Consider the following 27,077-nt stretch of genomic DNA (forward strand, 5'->3'; position numbering starts at 1 on the left):
TATTCTAAAAATGTATATTTTAAGAACAAAACCAGTGTATGAAAAATAGATCAGACACCAGATCTGTAAAATAAAAACACTCATTTGGTGGCGAAAACAAATTAAAAGCTGACTCATCATTTTAATCATTTCAATCCAGTTAGTACAAGTCAGCTGTATAATTTTAGACTTTGCGGTTATTACTATTCACTGTGATAAGTAAAATTAAAATAATAATAAAAAAGGGAAGGCATTGGATCACTCTACGTTCAACCTTCACCAGCTATAAATCAGTCATCAATCACAGATGCCATCTGCCGCCCACCCCTTAATGTATACTTTACAGGATGATTATGACAAATGTCTCTTATGAATGCCATCTGTCAGCCATCCGCAACCCATACACCCCTTTACTAAAATTAGAGTTATTAATCAGTAGCTCAAGGTCTTTCACCCCTTAGTCACTCTAAATATATAGTCTGCCTATATTTTATATATGGCACCACTGTTATTCAGGTAGGATTCAAATTTATATGAACCAACATAAAACTGTTACTTTTGAATAGCTATGCATTAAAAAATAGTATATTACCACTAACCTAAATATAAATATTGTTACATTTATAATTAGTACCCAAGTACACAGGAGATCGTTAATACAAGTCTATGGGAAAAAACTGAATCCTGCAAAATATTTTGCAGGATTCACTTTTTTCTCAAAACAACAGATTGTGACTGATGGAAAATGATGGAAATGTGAAAGTAGCCTAGCCCTCAGTCCACCACCAATCAACCAGCTCTGCCCCCACCTACTGTATCCTCACCCATCCCCTATAGACTGTGAGCCCTCGCGGGCAGGGTCCTTTCTCCTCCTGTACTTGTCTGTTTTGTATTGGTCATGATTATTGTACTTGTTTTTTATGTATACCCTTTTCACTGGTAAAACGCCATGGGATAAATGACGCTATAATTATAAATAATAATAATAATAACAATAAATAATAATATTGAGGTTTATGGTAATGTCCTATATTTTAATGAATATCTATAAAAAAATAACGGTTTTAGGCCCCCTTCACACATCCGTGAAAATACACGCAAGTGTGTTACGGGCCGTTTTTTGGGTCCGTATCCCGTTTTTGTGTCCGTTTTTAAGGTCCGTGTGGCATCTGTGTGAACTGCGTATGCTAGCTGTGTGTGCGAGTGTAATGTCCATGTGTGCATGTGAAACTTAACTGACGTGTGTGTGTTGTCCGTGTGAAATGTCCGTGTGTGATGTAACATGTCGTTGCTACATACCCGCTGACAGCAGAGTCGCGCGCTGAGAATGAACTCAGGTGACCTTTACCCGACTTCATTGTCATCTCGCGGCTCTGTCTGTGTCGCGTACTGATTAGCGGTCACCCGTGAAGGACTCACCGGTGACCGCTAATCCCCTGAGTGACTGAATTGAGCAGCGCGATTAGCGCTGCCGTCACTCAGGTTACCCGTGGCTAGCTGGATCCTCCACTCATGACCGCAGCTCACCTGTGACTTCATCGCTGTCACTCGGTCGACTTGCTGTCACAGTTGGAGGATCCAGCGGTGGCCGCGAGTAACCTCAGTGACAGCTCAGCTGATCGCGATACTCACCTCAGTTGCTGCGTGGAGGTGACAGGAGTGGCGGTGTTCTTCTGCAGCTCCTGTCACCTTCATGTAGCAGAGCTGGAAGCGACGAGGGACCTCCGTGGATTACGCCGAACCTGGAGGGGTTTTTGGGGCTTAATAAATTGGTGAACGTGGGTTTTTTGTAGTGTTTATTATTTCAAATAAAGGATTTTTTCACTGTGTGTGTTTATTTACTGTAACTTACAGATTAATCATTGGGGGTGTCTCATACATGCCTGCAATGATTAATCTAGGACTTATTGGCAGCTATGGGCTGCCAATAACTCCTTATTACCCTGATTGCCAATGCACCAGGGCAAATCGGGAAGAGCCGGGTAGAGTCACAGAACTATCGCATCTAATGGATGCGGCAATTCTGGGCGGCTGCTGGCTGATATTGTTAGGCTGGGGGGCTCCCCATAACGTGGTGCTCCCCATCCTGAGAATACCAGCCTTCAGCCGTGTGGCTTTACCCTGGCTGTTATCAAAATGGGGGGTCCGCACGTCATTTTTTTTTAATTATTTATTTATTTTTTTGTCTGCACAGTATAGACCCGCCCACCGGCTGCTGTGATTGGTTGCAGTGAGACAGCTATCACTCAGCGTGGGGGCGTGTCTCACTGCAACCAATCATAGGCGCCGGTGGGCGTGGAAAGCAGGGAATACGAGATTGATTAATGAGCGGAGTGTAAAATCAGTGGCACAACATTTTTTAGTACAATCTGAACACTTCAATTTACATAATAGCCAGAGATTGTTTGTGGATGTTTTGTCTTTATAATTCATCCATACAATGAGTGGTTCTTCTGATTGGATTTATTGTTTCTGAAGACATACTGATAGGGAGTGTAGATTGTGAGTGATGATCACGTCTGTGGAATTAATAGCGCTATATAAGTGAGTATAATAAAAATAAATAAATAAATTGCCTTACTTATTATGATGTTCTCCCCCTTACGCCCAATTGCGCTGGTGTCATACTGGTAAAATGTCTCTTTTCTGCCAGTTGTCCAGTTCTCTGCATTTTCATTGAACTCTATAGATAATTTTATAGTAGTTTTGATTAAGTTCAGGAGTGATGAGCAGTTTTCTTCCCATGTTTGTACTAAAAGTTTGTTTAAAAGAACTGAAACCCTCAGTGGTTGATACCTTTAAATGGATTAGTGAAAAGATGGTAATAATTGCAAGCTTTCCAGACTACTCAGGTCTCTTCATCAGGCTCAGGAGCCATTAAAAGGTATCAACCACTGAGGACTTCAGTTCTTTTAAACAAACTTTTTCTTATCTCTACTGGCTAACACGGTACAAAGATATATTTTACATGTGTGTACTGTAGTGCATTCTCCTGACCAGTGGGTGACAGCACAATAATAGGCCACACGACAGTATCATGGAGAACACAAAGAGCTCCGGGCTGTTTCCTAGACACAGGCTCTTCTAGCAGTGGGGGCGGTGATTTTGAACAGTCTTGGTCTGGCACTCGGCAGTGTCCTGTCCTGCCCTCACCCCATTCTCTGGCTCTCCCATGACAAAGGCAGGCAGCGGGCACACAGGGCTGCCATGTGTGTGTGACAGGCACCAGTCACCAGTGCACAGGGAGGACATGCATCTGCCCTAATAATGGAGATAAAGGACTCTGGCAGTGTGGTCCTGACAGGATACCATTCTTACACCACATCCAGGACCCCCAAAGCTGAGGGAAGCCCAGAGCCAGGGGCACTGCCATCCAGCCGCTCCCCCCTCACCATCAGGTAATCAGCTCTTCTTAGTAAATATCACTATCAGATTGTACAATAACATTGTGATTTGTGCCTGGAATGTGACACATTTGTCTGCAGTTTATATAGAATCCTTAGAGATTTACTGAAAAGTTTCTTCAGTCTGTGCTGAGCGAGCTGTCACTATATTCTGCTTTATACACAGATCATACTAAGTACAAGAGTGCCACATGGAACTTTGAGGTTTATTGGTATATATTCTACCATGTCTGTGGATCAGTGCTCATAATGGTGATGTCTATAGGATTATTACTATTATTATTATTATTATTATTATTATATTATGCTGGTTGTGGGTCTTCAGTAATGAAGACAGTTTAGAAGTGGTTGTATTGTTGCAACTGTTTTGTTTAGGGAACATGTCATGTATAGAAGTGGAAACATTTTGTATTATTTTGGTCACAGACTGTCAAAATATTTTATTATTGAGGATGTACGGTATATAGCAAATGATTTATCTCGCTATATACATCTACAGTATCTAGCTAGCTATCCCTCTATCCGACCCTCTTATCTATCCTTTTATATATATATATATATATATATATATATATATATATATACACACACACACCGTATAAACATATATATATATATATATATATATATATACACACAGTATGTATCTATATCTATCTGTCTATATATATATATATATATATATATATATATAGAGAGAGATAGATAGATAGATAGATACACTTTTTTATATATATATATATATATATATATATATATATATATAGATAGATAGATAGATACATTCTCATATGTATATATTACATACACACACACGTATATATTTTAACCTATACAGTCATACCAAAAGTGTTGGCACCCTTGAAATTTCTCCAGAAAATGAAGTATTACGCTCAGAAAACTATTACAATTACACATGTTTTGTTATACACATGTTTATTTCCTTTGTTTATATTGGAACAACAGAAAAAAAATCAGAAAAAAGGCAAACTGGACATAATTTCACAGAGACCCTCAAAAATGGGCAGGACAAAATTGTTGACAACTTACTATTTGGTTGCACATATTTTTGAATAAATGACTGCAATTAATCACTTCTTATAACCATCAACAAGCTTCTTACATCTCTCCACTGGAATTGTGGACCACTCTTCTTTTGCAAACTGCTGCAGGTCTCTCATATTTGAAGGGAGCCTTCTCCCAACAGCAATTTTAAGATCTCTCCCCAGGTGTTCAATGGGATTTAGATCTGGACACACACCTGACGACTTCAGAACTCATCAGCGCTTTGTTTCCATCCGTTTGTGGGTGCTTCATGAAGTATGTTTGGGGTCATTGCCCTACTGTAAGACCCATGACCTAGGACGCAATCCCAGATTTCTGATATTGGATACTACATTGCAACCCAAAATCCTTTGGTAATCTTCAGGTTTTATGATGCCGTGCACACAGTCAAGGCACCTGATGCCAAAGACAGCAACACAATCATAAAACATCTCTGAACCTCCACCATATTTGACTGTAGGTGTTGTGTTCTTTTCTTTGTAGGCCTCATTCCAGTTTTGGTAAACAATAGAATGATGTGATTTACCAAAAAGCTCAATCTTGGTTTCATCTGTCCACAAGATGCTTTCCCAATTGATTTTGGCTTACTCACGTACATTTTGGCAAACTACAGTCTAGTTTTTTCTGTCTCTGTGTCAGTAGTGGGTTTCCTGCTTTGGTTTCTCTTGGGTTTCCTGCCATAGCATTTCATTTCATTCAAATGACAATGGATAGTTTGCACTGACACTGATGCACTCTTAGCCTGCAGGACAGCTTGAATCTCTTTGGAACTTGATTGGAGCGGCTTATCCACCATTCGGACTATCTTGTATTGCAAACTGTCATCAAATTTTCTCTGCCGTACACATCCAGGGAGAATAGCTACAGTGCCATGTAAACATCTTGATTATGTTGCAAACTGTAGACAAAGGATCATCAAGATATCTGGAGTTGGGCTTGTACATTGATCTTGTTTATATTTTCCAACAATCTTCTTCCTTAAGGGTACCTTCACACTTTAGCGATGCAGCAGCGATCCGACCAGCGATCTGACCTGGTCAGGATCGCTGCTGCATCGCTACATGAGAGTGGTAGTTATGGGCGACTCACTACTAAGAGGCACGGAGGCAACTATCTGCAGGCCGGACATAACCGCACGAGAAGTATGCTGCCTCCCTGGAGCAAAAATCAAGGATGTGGCCAACAGGATACCAACTATCCTCGGATCCAAGGACGAATACCCGTTCCTATTGATACATGTAGGAACAAACGACACGGCAAGAAATGATCTTCCAACTATTTGTGAAGACTTTGAAATTCTGGGGAAGAAAATAAAGGAACGGAACGTACAGGTTGTTTTCTCATCAATCCTCCCAGTCGATGGCCATGGTGTCAGAAGATGGAATAGGATACTAGATTTGAACAACTGGCTACGACGGTGGTGCAGGCAGCAAGGATTTGGATTCTTAGACCATGGAGTGAATTACCTCTACGATGGACTTCTCGCAAGAGACGGGATACACCTCACAAAACCTGGGAAACACATGTTCGCCAGAAGGCTTGCCACACTCATCAGGAGGGCTTTAAACTAGAAGAAGAGGGGATGGGAGAAAAAACAGCAGACAAGAACATGCAGCAGAAGGACAAACTAATCAAGGATACTAGATGCCGTAAAGAGGACCCAAGACAGGGTACTAAGAAGGAAGCTGAGAAAAGGGGAGCAAAACTTCTTTCCTGCATGCTGACCAATGCAAGAAGCCTGACCAATAAGATGGAGGAACTGGAGCTGGTAATGTATGAGGAGAAATACGACATAGTAGGAATAACTGAGACATGGTTAGATGATAGTTATGACTGGGCGGCTAACCTGCAAGGATATGAATTGTTTAGGAGGGATCGTAAAAAAAGGAAAGGGGGTGGAGTCTGTCTATATATAAAGTCCAGTTTAAAGCCCAGACTAAGAGAAGATATTCAAGAGGGAAATGAAGAGGTGGAGTCTCTATGGGTGGAGATACAAGGAGGGAAAACTAATAAAATCCTCATAGGGGTTTGTCTTAAGCCACCAAATATAACAGAAACCACTGAAAATGTATTATTGAAACAAATAGACAAAGCAGCAAATCACAATGAGGTGATTATTATGGGGGACTTCAATTACCCCGATATAGACTGGGAAACTGAAACCTGTGTATCTCAGAAAGGAAACCGGTTTCTGTCAGTAACTAAGGATAATTATCTGTCCCAACTTGTGCCGGGCCCAACTAGAGGGGCAGCCCTTCTGGACTTTATTTTAAGCAACAGGCCAGATAGAATAACAGACGTACGAGTGGATGGGCACCTAGGGAATAGTGACCACAATATAATACAATTCCACTTGTCCTTTAGTAAGGTGCCTTGGAGGGGGGTTACAAAAACGCTGAATTTCAGGAAAGCAAAGTTTGATCAACTTAGAGAAGACCTTCGCCAAATTGATTGGGACAATGTCCTCAAAAATGGGAGCACAGAAAATAAGTGGGAAATTTTTAAATCGGTATTAAACACCCACTGCGAGCTAGCCATACCATACAGAAATAAAAGGGCTAGGAACAGGAGAAAACCAATGTGGCTTAATAAGGATGTAAAAGGGGCAATGAATAATAAGAAAAAGGCATTTAAAAAGCTAAAACAAGAAGGCAGCGAGGAAGCATTAAAAATATATAGAGAAAAAAATAAAATGTGTAAAAAACAAATATATTTAGCAAAAGTAGAAACTGAGAGACTCATTGCTAAGGAAAGCAAAACAAATCCCAAACTATTCTTTAATTATATAAACAGAAAAAAGATTAAAATTGATGGTGTTGGCCCTTTAAAGAATAATGAGGGTAAAATCATAGAAAGCGATGTGGGAAAAGCAAATGTTTTAAATACTTTTTTCTCAACTGTGTTCACACAGGAAAAGCATATGCCAGGGGAAATGCAGAGTGATCATATAAATGCCCCATTAAGTATGACCTGCCTAACCCAGGAAGAAGTGCAGAACCGACTTAGTAACATTAAAATTGACAAATCACCAGGCCCTGATGGCATTCACCCTCGGGTATTAAGGGAGTTAAGTAATGTGATAGACAGGCCTCTATTCCTTTTATTTAAAGACTCTATAGAAACTGGGTCTGTTCCACTGGATTGGCGGCTAGCAAATGTGGTACCAATATTCAAAAAAGGGTGCAAAAGGGAACCTGGAAACTATAGGCCGGTAAGCTTAACATCTGTTGTGGGTAAAATGTTTGAAGGGTTTTTAAGGGATACTATTATGGAATGTCTCAATGTTAATAACTGTTTAACTCCATATCAACATGGATTTATGAAGGATCGCTCCTGTCAAACTAACCTGATCAGCTTCTATGAGGATGTAAGCTCTCACATGGACCGAGGAGAATCATTGGATGTCATTTATCTCGACTTCGGTAAAGCATTTGACACTGTCCCACATAAAAGACTGCTAAGTAAAATGAGAAAGCTTGGGCTCGGGGAAAATGTGTGTAGATGGGTAGGTAGCTGGCTTAGTGGTAGAAAACAAAGAGTGGTTATTAATGGTGCATACTCAGATTGGGCCAGGGTTACTAGTGGGGTGCCACAGGGGTCTGTATTGGGCCCCCTACTATTTAATATATTTATTAATGATCTGGTGGATGGTTTACAGAGTAAAATATCAGTATTTGCAGATGATACAAAACTATGTAAGGTAGTTAACACAAAGGAGGACAGTTTGCAACTACAGATGGACTTGAGTAAATTGGAGAATTGGGCTGAAAAATGGCAAATGAGGTTTAACACAGATAAGTGTAAGGTTATGCACATGGGAAGGAGAAACAGATGCTACGATTACTTACTAAATGGGAAACTGCTGGGGAAATCAGACATGGAAAAAGACTTAGGCATCTTAGTCAATAAGAATCTAAATTGGAGTGCCCAGTGTCAGGCAGCAGCCACCAAAGCAAATAGGGTGATGGGATGCATTAGAAGAGGTCTGGGGGCACGAGATGAAAACATCATTCTCCCTCTGTACAAATCACTAGTCAGACCACACTTGGAGTATTGTGTGCAATTTTGGGCGCCGGTGCTGAAGAAAGACATTACTGAACTTGAAAGGGTTCAGAGGCGGGCTACTAAAATAATAAATGGAATGGGTGCATTACAATACACGGAAAGGTTATCAAAATTAGGTCTATTTACTCTAGAAAAGAGAAGACTTAGGGAAGACCTAATAAATATGTACAAATATATCAGAGGGCCATATAGAGATCTCTCCCATGATCTGTTTGTACCAAGGACTATGACAAGAACAAGGGGGCATTCTTTTCGATTGGAGGAAAGAAAATTCCTACATCAGCATAGAAGAGGGTTCTTCACGGTAAGAGCAGTGAGGCTCTGGAACTCTCTTCCTGAGGAAGTGGTGATGGCCAACTCACTGAATGAATTTAAGAGAGGAATGGATGCATTTCTTGTTAGCAAAAGTATAGAAGGTTATAAATAGCATAATCTTACAGGTAGATAGAAGAGCGACCAAGATTATTAGAGGAATGGGTGGGCTGCAATACCAAGACAGGTTATTAAACTTGGGGTTAGTTAGTTAGGAAAAACAAAGGCTTAGGGGGATCTAATCACAATGTATAAATATATGAGGGGACAGTACAGAGACCTTTCCAAAGATCTCTTTACACCTAGGCCTGCGAATGGAACACGGGGGCATCCGCTACGTCTTGAGGAAAGAATGTTTAATCATAATCACAGATGAGGACTCTTTACTGTACGAGCAGTGAGACTATGGAGCTCTCTGCCGTATGATGTTGTATTGAGGGATTCACAAGTAAAATTTAAGCAGAGCCTGATCGCATTAATTGAAAAATATAATATTACCAGTTATGTATATTGGATTTTATGACAGGGTGTTGATCCAGGGAACTAGTCTGATTGCCGTATGTGGAGTCAGGAAGGAATTTTTTTCCCCATTGGAGCTTATTTGACACATTGGGGTTTTTTTGCCTTCCTCTGGATCAACATGTTAGGCTACGGGTTGTACTAGATGGACTTAGAGTCTCCCTTCAACCTTAAAAACTATGAAACTATGAAACTATGAAACTACATGGTCGCTGGTGAGCTGTCAAACAGGCAGATCTCACCAGCGACCAGTGAACAGCCCCCAGCCAGCAGCGACGTGCAAGCGACGCTGCGCTTGCACGGAGCCGGCGTCTGGAAGCTGCGGACACTGGTAACTAAGGTAAACATCGGGTATGGTTACCCGATGTTTACATTAGTTACCAGCGCACACCGCTTAGCTGTGTGTGCAGGGAGCAGGGAGCCGTGCACACTGAGCGCTGGCTCCTTGCTCTCCTAGCTGCTGTACACATCGGGTTAATTAACCCGATGTGTACAGCAGCTACATGTGCAGAGAGCCGGAGCCGGCAGTACAGGCAGCGTGAGAGCTGCGGAGGCTGGTAACGAAGGTAAATATCGGGTAACCACCTTGGTTACCCGATGTTTATCTTAGTTACCAGCCTCCGCAGCTGCCAGACGCCGGCTCCTGCTCCCTGCTCGCTTCATTTGTCGCTCTCTCGCTGTCACACACAGCGATCTGTATGTCACAGCGGGAGAGCGCCTTTGAAGAAAACGAACCAGGGCTGTGTGTAACGAGCAGCAATCTTGCAGCAGGGGCCAGATCGCTGCTCAGTGTCACACACAGCGAGATCGCTAATGAGGTCACTGCTGCGTCACAAAAAGCGTAACTCAGCAGCGATCTCGGCAGCGAGCTCGCTGTGTGTGAAGCACCCATAAGTCCTCAGACTCTCCTCTTTCTGTTCTCCATACACACATAGACAAACAATTTTAATATTGAGTCAACTTCTCCCCTTTTTAACTGGTTTTAGGTGTAATTTTCATATTGCCCAAACCTATGACTTGCCACAGGTGAGTTTTAACTAGCATCACATGTTTGACGCAAAGTTATTTGCCCAGGATTTTGTAAGGGTGGCAATTTAACTACAATTTTGCAAAAATGGCAACAATTTTGTATTGCCCACTTTTGGAGTTTTGTGTGAAATGATGTCCATTTTGCCTTTCTTACGAGTGTAACAAAACGTGTCATTGCAATATTTTTCTTTGAAAAATACTTAATTTTATGGAAGAATTTCAAGAGTGCCAACACATTTAGCCATGACTACATACTGTATATTACACACACACACACACACACACACACACACACACACACACACACACAGATCTAATCAAGGGATCAATTCAGTCAGAATAAATATTTTCTTAATGAGTATATAAATATCTAAATCCACACATATGCCATGTATTACAATACATAGATTTACTTTTAGACTGGGCCTATCTTTGGCCACAACAGATCAATTTGTGTAACTGCTACATCACAGCATAATGCAGTTGAACTTTGACTTCTAGAAAACCGCAAACGTGCCAAGCAAGGCACAAAAAGTTAAAACCCATTGGACTTTTTTAGGTTTTGCTTCCCATGGTCGTGGTACTCTAGGGGGTCATAATCTGATCTAATTTATCAGCCTTATGATGTGATGTAGCAGAAGCATAACCATTGAAGCCAAAGTGGCTTATACAGACTATATATATATATATATATATATATATATATATATATATATAGATTATCCTGGCACAACATGATCCAGGCTGACAATTACCATAGTTTCAAACAGGAAACCTAAGTGAGTGACTGTCTGAGGAACACAAAGCCCCTCTTTTGACTTCTGTTTACAGGATAGAAGTCATGACTTTGTTCTCCTCTGACGAAAGGATTTGTTTGTATCATGCCAGTAAGTTTGTACGCATACATACATGAGTATACAGTGTATAAAAAGACTTATTTTTGGCTCTGAAAAAATGTAATTGTGAGTCAGAGAACTGGCATATTGACGCTTTGATGAATAACATATTTAGGAAGCTTTTGACTTGAGTTTACAAAAAAAGCTGACTATTGAGGAGTGACCACAAAACTGTCTCCAATTTCTAATCTTAACACATAACAGCTGTCCTGAAGTCATGGCTGGAACTTGCCATATGTGCTGTTAGGGATCAGCATCCATGTTCCATAGAGGGTTTATTAGCTCAGCTTGGGGCCTCCAGGAATGTGAAACATACAAAGAGAATTACACTATATTTCAAATGTTCTCAGAATTATACTAAAAGAAACGTAAGGCTTTGATCAACTGGCTCCAGATGAAGTTATATGTATTGGACCTTAAAATGAAATATGGATGGGGAAATGTGATAAGGACTGAGTAAAATTGGCTGTAAAACGTTAGGTACATAAAACTGTAATCTAAGAAATCAATAAACTAATACTTGTCAGTAATAATGGCTAGTAAAGTCATTTGTATTAAAGTTCATTTTTTGGGAGTAGGTATCTGAGATTTTATTCAAAGGTGATCTTGTATGTATGGTGTTTTTAGACTTAAAATAGCTAATACCCAAATCCGGTATTACTGCTGGCATCACTCTACTCCCGAGCCTGAGCTTTGTGGCTGCTCCTGACCATCAGCGGAAGCCAACTGCTACACTTCAGTGCAATGGCAAGGGGCCTGGCTATGATGCTGATCTGTGTGTGAGAGCCCATCCACCATCGGCACTTGCTAACTCTTAATTGTTTTAGGTCTAAGGGGGTCTGGAGTGTGATTATCTTGGGGGTGTCTGCTTTCCTAGATGAAGGGTCTACTGTATCTGTGCTGCGGTATAATATTTACTTTTTTACATTGACCATATCAAAATATCAATAAGCAGAGAGGTACTTTAGAGAGACAAGGAGTCATTATATATACACTATATACACATGTATATGTATATATCATGTAATTACAGTTTAAGTAATGTATACAGTAGTATCAATAATGGCACCCTGGAAAGAAACTTTTTAAATACCGTAATTAAAAATGTGGCTATAAATCAAATAGTGTTAAAAAAAAGACCTATTCACAAATGAGGTAGAACCATGAATAAATTCTAAAAGTGTATCTTCACTACTTGTATCAACTATTACAAAAGGTTATAAACAAGAGGAGTACTCTATCAACTATTACAAAAGGTTATAAACAAGAGGAGTACTCTTCTTTTTAAGCTTTTTTGATAATTAATACAAGTAGTAAAGATATACTTTAATAATGTATTCATGGTTATACATCATTTGTGAATAAATATTTTTTACATGTATGCCGGTAGCTGCATTGACACTTTGATTTTTATGCATGAACACTGTTAAGGTAGATTTGTTGTTGTACATGAAAAAATGAAATAGGATCTCAAGACATTAATGATAGAATTCGGGGTTTGGAAAATACATTTTAATAAATGTTGTTGTTTTTTAATTCAAGAATAAATGTAGTTTGTTTTCTTGGAAAAAAAAAAAGATTTCCCTTGAAAAAATACCCAAGCCAATGTTTCACAGCAAAAAATGATGTAAGACAATATCTTATCTTCTGGGAAACACTGCACTACAACTGCTACATTTCCTGTGCCCTATGGATTAGAAGGCCCTGTGAAGTAATTACAGTGCTGCACAATGGGTATATGATGTCGCTGCAACCTACTAAACAGTAGAGGCACTGTGGATGTCTCAGGCTGTACGAGGTTCCTATAGCGCTTTGGTCCACCAATGTGGCAGCTGGACCAGGTAACTGCAAAGCTTTCTCATCACATTTACGCTTATTGCTATGTGCCAAACAGGGGAGTACATAGAAATCATGGGGCCCCATAGCAGAAGGTCTATATGCCCCCCTTCTACAAAAAAAGAAGAATTTTCAGCGAGGTCACAGTAGAGCAAATCTCACATATTTCCAGCTCATACAAAAAGTAAGTTCTCACCTACTGAAGCCCCTAGAAGCCCCTTTCATTACACCCATAAAGTGTAATGCCAACAAAAGTGCCCCACAAACTCTGCACAATACCCCACAGAGAATTCCTCCATCACCCTCCACACACACAGTATTATGGCCCTACTGTAAAACTACCCAGTTGAGGGGTTTACAGTATGGTGACCCCAAAACAGTATGATCCCCAACGGTGGCCCACACACAGCCGTCCATGCAGTATAATGAAAATATATATATACAGTTTAATGGCCCACACACCTCTTCACACTGTACAATGGCTAGGTTGTGCCCTTTGCAAAAACACAGCAAGCTACAGTCACTGCTCCCAGCACTGTGAGCGGCTGCTGTAAGCAAGTCTTGGCACTGATGCAATGCACTTTGAGTATGGCAGCCGGTCACCTTCCTAATGCTATTAACCTGCAGACTGACCCCGAGTCTGTAGGTTATTAGTGTTATCTGACATAATAGGTTGCCTTTAAATAGAAATGAGGCCCTCTCATCTTAAACAGAAGGTCCCGCGGTTTTTTATTTTTGTATCCTATAGCTGCGTATACATTAAATGGAAGTAAACTCGGGACTACAGAACAGAAGGACTTGGGTATTCTCATTACAAATAAGCTGAGCAGCAGCACTCAATGTCAAGCAGCAGCTGCAAAAGCAAACAAGATTCTAGGGTGTATAAAAAGAGAGATTAGATCCCGTGATCCCAACGTATTGTAAGGCTATGTGTCCACGGTAGAATGTTGCTGCGGATTTTTCTGCATGAAAATCCGCGACTTTCGCGGCAAATCCGCACCTTTTTTTTGCCGCGGATTTGCCATGGATTTACCGCGGAATTGCAGCGGATTTTGATGCGGATTTTTTTTTTCCCCCATTCTATAGCCAAAATCCGGATCAAAATCCGCAACAATAATTGACATGCTGCAGATTTTTCCGGATCAAAATCCGCGGCAAATCCGCCGCGGAAAAATCCGCAGCATGGACACAGCATTTCCAAAATGCCATTGAAATGGCTTGGAAGTGCCGCTGCTGCAGATTTTCGGAAAATCCGCGGCTTTTCCGCGAGAAATCCGTGGCAAAATCCGCGCATTTTCCGCAGCGTAGACACATGGCCTTACCCCTCTATAAATCACTGGTAAGGCCACATCTGTATTATGGGAAACAGTTTTGGGATCCACATTTTAAAAAGGATATTCAGAAGTTAGAGTCAGTTCAAAGGCGGGCGACTAGACTACTATAAGGAATGGAAGGCCTCACATATGATGACAGGTTGAAAAAGTTAGATATGTTTAGCTTAGAAAAAAGACGTCTCAGAGGTGATCTCATTTATATGTATAAATACATGTGTGGTCAATATAAAGGACTGGCACATGACTTATTTCTTCCAAAGACAATACTAAGGACCAGAGGGCATACACTGCGAGTGGAAGAAAAGCGACTTCGGCAGCTAAATAGGAAAGGGTTCTTTACAGTTAGAGCAGTCAGACTGTGGAATACCCTACCACAAGAGGTAGTAATGGCAGATACTATAACAGCTTTTAAAAAAGGACTAGATGATTTCCTCAGTACACACAACATTGTTGGTTATAAATGACTTAGTGACCAAATGTAGAACTGGTGGAGGAAGGTTGAACTAGATGGACCTAGGTCTTTTTTCAACCTAAGTAACTATGTAACTATGTATATTAAAAATAGTGATTATGAAATCAAGTATTTTTAATACAAAATGAAAATCACTGCTTATTTAGTTTTTTTTTAATTCTTATTTTACTGGAGGCACTGGGGGCCATGCTGGATTTGGTGTGTGTGTAACGACAGTTACTCACTCCTTTATGGCAGCCCCTGTGCATAGAGAACAGTGGTCGGGATCCAAACCCATTTAGTAACATTACAGTAGGCGTCTGCTGTGACCTGGATGCGCCTCCTGGGCTGTCCAGATCACAGCAGAGGGAGGAGATTGGCGCCATCATTGTGGAGCTCACAGCTATGCTGTTTGCTCCACTTTACCCCTGTCAACCGCCGGGATGTATGAATATGGGCCGCCTACCCTCCCCTCCCCCCGCCGTTACCGTCTCCAATGACACCCCCTCCCTCCGCTCTACCCAGCCCCGCTCTCCCCCGCTACTGCTGTCGCCGCCGCCCCAACCCCCCGCCGCTACCATCTCCAATGACACCCCCTCCCTCCTCTTTACCCAACCCCCCGCTGCTGCTGCCGCCGCCCATCCCCCCGCCGATACCGTCTCCAATGACACTCCCTCCGCTCTACCCAGCCCCCGCTCTGCCCGCCGCTGCTGTGTGTGTGTTTGTGTGCCTCTGCATGTGCGTACGGGCGCCCCTCCCCCATCACCACTGCTGCTACCGTCTCCAAAAACAACCCCGCTCAACCCCCCCTTCTTCCTGCCACCTGTCGGCCTGTGCGTGAACCGGTGATACTGTATGCAGAGCTGTGTATCTAATCCTATCCTGTGATACTGTCTGCTGAGCTGTGTATCTAATCCTCTCTCGTGTGATACTGTATGCAGGGCTGTGTATCTAATCCTATCCTGTGTGATACTGTATGCAGGGCTGTGTATCTAATCCTATACTGTGATACTGTCTGCTGAGCTGTGTATCTAATCCTATCCTGTGATACTGTCTGCTGAGCTGTGTATCTAATTCTCTCTCTTTTGTGTGATATTGTCTGCTTAGCTGTGTATCTAATCCTATCCTGTGTGATACTGTCTGCTGAGCCGTGTACATAATCCTGTCCTGTGTGATACTGTATGCAGGGCTCCTATCCTGTGTGAAACTGTCTGCTGAGCCGTATATCTAATCCTATCCTGTGTGATACTGTATGCAGGGCTGTGTATCTAATCCTATCCTGTGTGACACTGTCTGCTGAGCCGTGTATCTAATCCTATCCTGTGTGATACTGTCTGCTGAGCTGTGTATCTAATCCTGTCCTGTGTGATACTCCAGCTGTCCTTGGTGACACTTTAGACATTTCTGGTCACCAATAAAATGGCTCTGCACTGTGCCCCTACATTTCATTCTCTCTTATCTGTTGTAAACACTCAGATTAGGAGGGGGAGGTGACATCACACACAGGAGAGCAGATTCTGCCCACTTTCCTGCAGCTGTAATCCAGGCTATTTCTACAGTGGGATTTCTGTAGGATTTCAGCAGCTGTTCCCCCTAGTGTTTAACAGTGGAAAATATCAAACTTTTTAATTTTTTTCTTATATTTTGCTCAATTAAAAACAAATAATAATATTTAAACAAAACATTAAAACTTTACATTTTTTCAGTTATTGATTTTTAATTTTTTTTACGACACCTTCCCTTTAAAGGAGTTAGGCACTACTTTTATGTTGATGGCTGATCTTTAGACTAGGTTATTATTACCTGTCTATTGGGAATGTGACACATGGAACCCCGCTGATCAGCTGTTACTGGTGCCTGAGGCAACCTGTAAGTTCTCAATCTCAGATGGGTGATGGGAGCCACAGTTCATGAATCTGTGGACTCCAGCACTGTAGCAGAAACGTATAGGTTTCATGAAAAGAGTACATCAGAGTGTTTAATAATTTCCCAACAGAGAACACCATGTAGAGTAAACTTTAAGCCTTTTCTAGGACAAAACTCAATTCCCTAAACTGAAGCTATGACTTGGAAACATTAGGGGAGAGAAGCAGCTGTCAGGACATTCCACACCATTTACACCAGTGGGGTGCACACATTTAATTTAGGAGAAACTTGGTTGGAAAACATTTGACATTCTGAAGGGCAGACAGAGTTGACATCTTGCTTTTGATTATTATTCCCCGTTCACAAATGGCATATTTGTTGTATATTTTTAATGCAAAATTCTGTACCAATATAATCTATAGAAAAAAAAAAACATTCACAGACAGTAAAGAAATCTGTCGCCTGGTTTTCCCAATGTAAAATAGTCCACATATTTTCTAGTAGTCCAGCATTCTGTCTATAAGCCCTCAAAACCCTCTGCATATCCCAAAAAATACCTTTTATAATCAATCCTCTGATATAGTTTGGGCCTTTCCAATGAATATTGCTTGTCTTTTTTGGTGCCTCTTTTCTCCATTTCAATTGTTATCCTCCTGCCTTGCTTCATGTGCATGAAACTTCCTACGTCATCTACACACCACCTCCAATCTCGCTCCTCCAAAGATGTTCTTCACTCTACGCTGCTGAGGGCAGAGCAAAGTACTGTAATTCGCATGTACCAGCTTTACATCAGGGTCATCGGTGCTCTTCTGTCCTCCGTTGGCGCATGTGCATTACAGTACTCTAAACTGCCCTCAGCAGGGTAGAGTGAAGAACATCTGTGCAGAAGCAAGATTGGGGGCGTTGTGTGGATGACGTAGGAACAAGGCAGGAGGACAGCGATTACAGGGGAGAGTGGAGGCCCCAAGCAAAGCCAGTGATGCCCATAGGGCCGAGCCTATCAAGGGATTACATAAAGGTATTTTTTGGATATGTAGAGGGGGGGCTTAAAACAAGCTGCTAGAATAGGGTAAAGGAGGCGGTAAAGGTGGTGGCCTTAGTTTATATTGGGAAAACCTCTTGACAGGTTCCTTTTAAGTTACAGATTTCAAAATATTCTACTGCAGATTTTTTCATGATTTTTCAGCAAAATTACTGCTGGTTTTAAAGCTGCTTTTTCCAGGGTTCAAAGTCTGCAGCATGTGAACATACCTTTAGATGAGCTAAGCTTCTTTCTGTAAAACCTTTTCAAGCCTGTGTAAATAGAAGCTAATTCTCACTTGCAGACTTTGGACACAGAATAGAATGAGTTTATTAGACCTTTACATTTCTATAGCACTTTTATGTTATGTGTGAATTATGTGCAAATTTATTGCAATGCATTTACAGCCTACCCCTCATAGTAAGCTCATGCAGTTGTCACTATTATCCATACCTGCCCCAGCATCAGATACAATAGGTATCTTTTCCATTGTACTGCTAAGGCTAGGTTCGCACACTGCGTCTTTTTGACGCTGCGTTTTTGTGCGTTTTTGGCCGCTAAAAACGCACAAAAACGCACCTGCGTCGAAAAAACGCATCAAAAACCGCATGCGTTTTTGCCGCGATTTGGTGCGTTTTTGGCTGCATTTTTGATCTCTGCGTTTTGTTGCATTTTTCAAATGCATTGCATGGGCGAAAAACGCAGGAAAGAACTGACATGTCCATTTTTTTTTTTTTTAACTCAAAAACGCAGGTAAAAAAAACAGATGTGTGCGGACAGCAAAAATGAAAACTCATAGACTTTGCTGGGGAAGCAAAGTCCTGCAGTTTTGAGGCCAAAAACGCACCCGAAAAATGCGCAAAAACGCCGCGAAAAACGCACTGTGCGCACATAGCCTAAAGCTGCATTTAAACAGCATGTTTGCAGTTTTATATGTAAATAGGAGCCTGAAAGAGAAATTGTGCAAAATAGGGTCTTATCCAATAAAAAATCAAAGGAGAAACAACTCAGAAAGGCTCACCTTGTGCGGTTATGCAAGTCACAACCACCATAAAACGCCTGAGGCCGCTGCAGAACCCACGTGGAAAATTGCTCTCCATACAATCTGAGTTAAAGCTATTTTGGAAAAGAAAATGGGCAACCATTTCAACCTCTAAATTTAAAAACCTGGTAGAGATATACCCTAAAACACTTGCAGCAGTCATTGTAGAGAAAAGTATCTCCACAAATACTTGACTCAGGGGGGCTGAATACAAATGCACATCACAAATTTCAGATTTATATTTTTCAAATATTTGGAAAACCATATTTCACATCCTTCACATTTCATAAATACTTGCTACTTAGTGTAAGGCCCCATTACACGCTACAATATATATCGGGCGATATATCATCGGGGTCACGGATTCCGTGATGCATATCCAGCATCGTTTGCTATATCGTAGCGTGTGACAGCTACGAGCGACTGTTAACGAGCAAAAATACTCACCTTATCGTTGCTCATTGACACGTCGCTCATTTTCAAAATATTGGTCACATTCCTGGATGCAGGTTGTTCGTCGTTCCTGAGGCAGCACACATCGCTCCGTGTAACACCCCGGGAATGATGAACTGCAGCTTACCTGCGTCCCGCCGGCAATGAGGAAGGAATGATCATCTCCGCCCCTCCGCTTCTATTGGGCGGCCGCTGTGTGACGTCGCTGTGACGCCGAAAGTCCTTCCCCCTTCAGGAAGAGGATGTTCGCTGCCCACAGCGAGGTCGTTCGGGAGTTAAGTACGTGTGACAGGGGTTACCGACTTTGTGCGACACTGGCAACAAATTGCCCGTGATGCACAAACGATGGGGGCGTGTGCGCATGCGATCGCACGATAAATAGACACGTGTAACGGGGCCTTTAGTTTATCACATAAAATAGCAATAAAATGCATTTAAGTTTGAGGGTGTAATGTAAAAAATGTAGAAAAGTTCATGAGGTCTGAATACTTTTTCAAGGCAATGTATATGATAAATAGATATATTGATATTTAGCATAAATATTGCTAGTGTAATTTTTAAATAATATAAAAACCCATCTGAGGATCTAGGGACTTCTCTAGTATACAGACTCTACGGTATATTATTTCATAAGGTTGTTTATTAACGACGACCTTTCAAAACATCCTCTTTCTATATTCACTGCATGTCTATTTCCATGGTTAAATACCTAGCATAGTAGGTAATGGAGCACAACACTTACGGGATATGTGCAGGTTCAGGTTGAGTTTCCATCAATCCTGTCCGAGTGAAATGGATGTCTACTTCATTATCTAACTTGCTCTGCAAAAAATATTAGTTTCTTATTACGGGAACAATTAAAATAATTCTCATACTTCTAAAATAAAGACCTAGATCTCTGTAATGAGCTATTATCACAGTGATCTCAATGATAATGTCGGATCAATCTCATTATTGCAAACATTTCCACCTAGTGATTATTACTTTGGTACTTGGTTAGTCCACACTGATCAATACCTGTGAGCTCTGCTTTAGAAATATCGGTATGGATAGTCCTCTTGAGAATAAGAAAGAAACTTCTGTATTGTATTTTCTTGTATCATACCATATTAAAAAAAATAAAACATGAAGGGCCGATATTCTGTCGCAAAAAGCTTTTAAAAGTCACATCATTTTGGCACAACTCGGGGCTAAGCTAAAATTTTGTGACTTTTGGCATTCTCACATCATTGTTGCTCTGATCTGACATAGTGGACACCGCCTGTCAGATGTATGATGAGTGGCGGGGTTCACTACTCCACAAATCTTACTCTAGCAGGAACTGGATTAGGATGTGTAGCGATGAATACACTGAGGTGCATGCCTCTTATGCAACACTCCTGATTTATAAAGAGGCTATGCCTTTTCATGAATAAGTAGACCATGGCACATCTACATATATAATCAACAGTTGTGTCTGTCCACCTATTCCGTCATGCACCACGGCACTGTCAGATGCGCAGCCGCAGTTCGAACAATACTCTGGCTTCCAGTTCTTCACTGCACGCACATGACTCGCCCACCCCAGGGCTATGGGACACCCGGTGCCGAGCCGGACTAGTCCAGGGGGTCGTCAGTGGTGGCGGGGCCCGACTCTGTGACCCTGGTGGGTGTCAATTAAATATAGCTGGTGACTTGGGGGTGAATAGAGTTTATGGATGCCACCTGTGGTTTGCGGCTATTAAGCCGCCGCTGCTGTATGGGGCCTCCGGGGTGATGGAATGGCAGCAATGGTGGTACTGCTCCCCACAGGTGGAGCTGGACCCCGGGGCAACAGTTGGTGCTTGTAAGTGTCTATGCAGTGATGGAAGTCTATGCAGATGAAATAACAGAGGCAAAACCAGGGACTGCAGTTTCAAGATGTTTACTCACAGTTGGTTATTTGACACGGCAGCTGTCCGGTTGCCCACCGGTGTGCTGGAATCCCCTGTCAGGAACCTCCGCCGATCCCGGGTAGATCTGGGGGTCAATGCCAGTGCACCCCTCTATGTGTTTCTTCTCAGCTGACTTCACTAGCCTTGCCCTTGTTGGTTGAACCTGGCTCGGCCTCCACTGCAGCCTCTGGGCTGGGAGCTCGACTGTCGGTTATTTGCCCCTTTTCTAGAGGTTCTGCTGTGGGCTGGGGTTCGGGGAGCATGCAGCTTCCCTGGACCTCGGTTGTTAACCTTTGGAGTTGACTTCTCCTCCAGTGACTAGGGACCATCCCCTGGATGCAGCTTGATCCCTCCACCGATGTTCTTGTGGAACAGGCCACCAGCTCAAAAGCTATCTGTGGCCCTGGAATCCTTTTTTTCCCTGCTAGGTGTCACCTGGACCCTCTGAGTCCCAGGGTCTTCACCAGGAAGCGTCACTTTCTTTTCCTTAGCTCCTGACTGACTAGAGCTCTCTTACTCTCTCTCCTTCTCCTCTGCCTCCCGCAGACCTCCTCCTCCTTCTCCCCTCTCTCTCAGACTGCTCAAACTTGACCTTCCTTTCTCTGTCTGCTCTCTGGTGGCTCCTCCCACCTCCCAGTTGCTAAGCTACCACCCAATCGAACAGGGATGGGACTTACCGGCCCTCCGAGGCGAGCCAGCCACGAGGGTTGCTGCCACAGTCCCCTGTCCCTGTGTGTGCCTACCAATGGGTGTAGTGCGGATTTACCTGGGAACTGGCATGTACCCCTTTCCTTACCCAGGATGGGACATCACACCTCTGGATGGGGTGCAATGTCTCTGTGGCGACGGAAGCCTCAGGGGCGCCACACACACACACACACGAGCACATATACACACATAGCAGACAAACATGGATACACCGAGCACATACACACACATAGCGCACATGCATGTATACACTGAATACAGACACACACACTGCTGTATACTCACCTGTCCGGGGCCGCTGCTGCCGCTTCAGCTGTCAGCGCTTTACTGCAGTTGAATGCTTTGTGGTGCCGTAAAGCATTCAACTGCAGTAAAGCCATGACAACATCCTGCAGCGGCCACTCCGTACACCAGATGCTATCACGGAGGGATCTGTGTGCTGTAGCTGGAGGCACCGCGGGCACGGACGACAGGTGAGACACGGAATAATAGGGGACAGAAGGGAACCAGCAGGAGCCCATTACTAAACAATAGGCTCATTACTGCAGGGGACATTACTGCAGAGGACATCAGCCCCCCCCACCAAATCTGTATGCCCCCAGCCCCCCACCCCCCAGATCTGTATGCCCCCATTTTGATGCTCTAGTGCTCGTTTACCAAGTATAATGGAAGTCAAGAAACTTCCAGAAAAATGCTTGTGCTCCTCATTGAATTCCATTATGCTCAGTAAACGAGCACCCGAGCATCAGAATGCTCGTTACTCGATTGTACATTGTTCAGGTACTTGCGGAGCACGGTTGACTATCGCGGGTGCTTGGATATATCATCCATGAAGCAACCACATTGTACAGGCTTGCTTTACTGCATGATGTGGGCAGGCACCTCCACGGCAGTCTCAGAATAGCTCTCCTGGGAGATAAAACAATGTCCCCGGACATAGTGTGGCCAAAAAACAACCCACCCTCCCGCCGAAAATGCTCTGTTTATGGATTTCTGTATTTGGGCGGAGACCGGAACTGGCCAATCATTAATTGTCCATAATGCTCATTACTAGGGTCAAGTTATTCTGAGCATCTGACCAGCTCGAATAAAGTAGTGAGTGTGCCGCCCCTGGTAGGCCTCTGATGTCATGGAGGTAGATCACACCGTCTGAGTGGTGAAGTGGCCGTACAAGGCGCATGCGACAGGCTTTGTGATGGGGGTTAAAAATAATATATAAAAAGGAGAGAAAAATAAATAAACAGTTAAAAACAGTTTGTGACACCAGTTAGGATGTTCAGATTTGGTATAGGTCCCCAGGAGATAGGTGGTGATGCACAGTGCCAGAGGGTTGTCCCCTTACATCCCCCCCCCAACTAGGGCTGGTTCCTAGGGATGTTGAGGTAGGGATGGCAGAGCAAAGAATAATTCAGCCAGCAGGTGACTTGAATCCTGAGGGAAAATTCACTGTTGCTTCTAAAAGTTTCCAGACTCAATGACATCACTGAGTTCCTGGGCAATTTCACTGCTCCTTATGAAAAGGCTAATAGCAATCTCTGTTTGTAACTGACCTTGAAAGTCCAGGTGGCCTAGGGACTAATACCCATTTTACACTACTCTCACATGCTCACCCTAACTCCAACCGACTTTACCTCAAGTAATCTGCTCCTCTTCTCCTTCTAAGGTACGCACATGTCGCTGGCGGAGGAGGGGACGCTGCGCTCTCCCACTGCTTGGGTCCGGCTGCCGCTGCTGCTGCGGCCTGCTGCTGCTCGGTGGCTCTAGCGATGGGCCGGATCCCGGGGACTCGAGCGGCGCTCCTCGCCGAGTGAAAAGGGATTGGTTTTTGGGATTGTTTATTGTCCGTGACGCCACCCACGGTTGTGGTGATTATGTGGACACCACCGCTGCTCTGTATGGGGATCCCGGGAGAGATGACAGGGAGCAGCAAAGTTGTTGGTTCTCCCCTCCGTGGGTAGGGGGTAGTGGTCCCGGGGCCCAGTGATGAGCTGGGTGATGAGGGATGGCGGGGCCGGTGCAGGGCTTGGTGGGGTGCAGGGACGCGGGGGCAGCGCTGTGCCTCACGGTACTGTGGTACTCACTCAGCCTGAGACGGGGACACAGTTCTCGGTAAAACACACGGCTGGAAAGACGGCTCCCACGGACGGCTGCAGTTGCTTTTCCCCAGTAGTTGACGGTGACGGTCCCTTTTCCTGCACCTAAGATGATGATGGTAGCGATGGGTTCCCACCGGTAACCCGCTCCCCGGCTTGGATATGGGCCGGAGGAGCCCCTCTTTGCCCGCAGGCGCTGGCCTTGAGAAACTGGTGCCTTGGCGGTGGCGGTGTCTCTCTCTAACGGTTGGACTGTTGCCTTTAATCGGGACTTGGTTGTTGGGAGACCCAGAGGTCCCCTTCACTGACGGATTTGGCAAATTCACGGCGACTCCTAGCCTTGCCGGGATCCGAAAGACCCCTGCCAATGGTGCTGACTGCTCTTCGTATACCGCTCCGGTACCGCCGGGCCACCACCCGTCCACGGTCCTTTCGGCAACCTCCAAGCAGCCTCTCCTGCAGACAGTCACCGCCGTCTGCTGACCTTGCTGTCTCAGTCCGGGGCACACACCCGGACCAACTTCAGGCTTTCTCAACTGTCACTTTTTCTGTCACTACTCTCACTGTCCTCCTTCTCCTTCCTCTCACTCTAAACTCTCCACTTAATCTGCCTGGTTTTCCCGCCTCCAGGGCTGTGAACTCCTCGGTGGGCGGAGCCAACCGCCTGGCCCACCCCCTGGTGTGGACATCAGCCCCTAGAGGAAGGCAACAAGGATTTTTGTGTAGCTTTGGTGTTATGACCTGTGACCCCTGGCTTGCCCAGGGCGTCACACACACAAGCTTTTTTATCAGCTTAGGAGAACAGCCCCAGTAAGGGAGTTTAGGAAAATGTTTGTATACAGTGAACAGCAGAGAAAACCAAATCTCATTAAAGCTGGCAATACATGCTGTACATATTGAAATACACATGCAGCCATTATTTGTGGCGACTCAGGCACAGGGCATTTTGATGCCCGCCCAAAATTATGATCACTATAGATCCTAGAGCTATATCATTAGCACAAACTCATTACTATAAATTTACATAAATAGACATCATTACGTCTCTACTGTACTTCACAAATAAGTATGGTCTTATTATAGCGTTGTGAATGCAGAGGCTAGAATATAAAGTTCCCCGTCATAGCCCTCCAGGGGTGCAGTAGACTTGTAAAATACAACTTCCTCGCAGCTGTTCTGCTTTATTATTATCAGACTCTTGCTGATGATACTGCACTAAGTAGAAAAGCCAATGTTATGTGCTCATCAGAGACATACGTCCAAAGAAAATCTATAGTAAACCAGTTGTCAAGAAGAGACCTTGATGAATCACAAAGCTGATGACTGAAAATAATTAGCGTTTACCACAGAAGCTTTTACCCGTCCAAGATCAATAACCCTTACTGCATGAATGAATCAGAGTTAATACACACTGTCCCTTTTATGTCATGCTGTCTGTACGTGTCCCCACTATCATGGCTAAAATAAGTTTCCTTTGTGAGTTTATGTTTATCTTTATGTAATCTAGATTATTTCACTTTTTCCACAATTACAGTGTTGACATCTATATAAGTGCATAACAAATGCCTCATATACACCTATGATTGCCATCAAGTCAACCTGATAAGAGCAGGGCAGAGATATGGAATCCAATGTCATCCTGTAAATATGTGAAATATCTGCAGAATGTAAGTGGATACTATATTGGCATAAAAAGTCTACACATCAGCACTCGAGAAATACCACTCCATTCTTTATATGTAATGTAATATGTGCATAAGAAGAAAAAACATTAAAAATATAAAGAAACCACTCTATTACTGTATATAAAATTATATAAATTACATAGAACAACAGAGTACTATTAAGAAATCGAAATCTACCAGAACATTTAACCTCTTCTTCGTTACTGGGTTATTTTCCTTTTTTTTTTTCTTTCCATTTTTGTCTTTTCCTCCCCTTCTTACATAACTTTTTTATTTTTCTGTCCACACAACCGTATGAGGGATTTGCATTTTACTTGACAGGTTGTATTTTTGAATTACATCATTCATTTTATCATATAATGCATTGGAAAGTGGGAAAAAAATTCCAAGTGTGGTGAAAGTACAATAAAAAAAAAATTACAATTTCACAATTGTTTGGGGTTATTTTTATTTACCATGTTCACTATGTGATAAAATTGACCTGGCTATATCATTATCCAGTTCAGTACAATTATGCAGATAGCATATATGCAATTTTTGTTTTTTTTATTTAAATTGTGGAAAAAAAATCTGAAATTTGTAAAAAAAAAAATAAAAAAAAATATTTTTGCTTCTTCAGCCATATTCCCAAACCAGTAAGGCTATGTACGTATGTGTGCATTTTTCATGCCTTTACGCTGCGTATTGCACTGCAATGCGTCCTGCGTCCCCAGCACAATCTATGAAGATTGTACATAATCCGTGTGCACAATGCTTTTTCGAACGCAGCGATTTGAGTGTCAAAAATTTTACAAAATCACTGCGTTTAAAAATGCAGCATGTCACTTCTTTTGTGCGCTTTGGATGCTGCTCACACTCTATGGGAGAGACAGCGTCCCGAGTGCATGAAATCGGCATCTATGCTGCAGACACGCTGCATCCATTACGCAGTGTTTCTGCAGCGATTTGCAGCTCACATGTGTTGCCAAATCACTGCAGAAATTGCAGCATGTACGTTCGATCAAAGCCTAATGGTTTAAATTTTGGGGATAATGGGGCTGTGTGAGGGCTTGTTTTTTGCACCCTGAACTGATGTTTTTACTTTTAACATATGGGGGTAGATACGATGTTTTGATTTCCCCGTGAATTTTATTACAATGTTGAGGTGGCCAAAAATACTTAATTTTGTCATCTTGATTTTTTTTCCAAATTAATTTATTTTATATTTTGATAGATTGGACTTATATGAATGCAGCTATACTAAATATGTGTATTTTTATTGCTTTATTTTTAATGAGGCAAAAGGGGGTTGATTTGACTTTTTTATTCATATTTTTAATATTTTTTTCACTTTTTACTGTATTTGAAAGTCCTTTTAGGAGACTTGAACTTGTGATTATTCCACCGCTTGTACTATACATAGCAGT

General features: G+C 42.7%; 1 protein-coding gene across 1 annotated transcript in view; it reads left to right on the plus strand.

Annotated features, from left to right (window-relative positions):
• The first annotated feature begins 3,079 nt into the window (after positions 1-3,079).
• ARHGAP28 (Rho GTPase activating protein 28) overlaps positions 3,080-27,077 on the plus strand; it is a 230,082-nt gene continuing 206,084 nt past the window's right edge. The window contains exon 1 of the mRNA XM_075316393.1: positions 3,080-3,377. Within this exon, the coding sequence (XP_075172508.1) occupies positions 3,247-3,377 (131 nt within the window). The 5' untranslated portion in view covers positions 3,080-3,246. The remainder of the gene's footprint in view (positions 3,378-27,077) is intronic.

Source organism: Anomaloglossus baeobatrachus, chromosome 6, assembly GCF_048569485.1.
Source record: "Anomaloglossus baeobatrachus isolate aAnoBae1 chromosome 6, aAnoBae1.hap1, whole genome shotgun sequence".
NCBI classification, from domain to species: Eukaryota; Metazoa; Chordata; class Amphibia; order Anura; family Aromobatidae; genus Anomaloglossus; species Anomaloglossus baeobatrachus.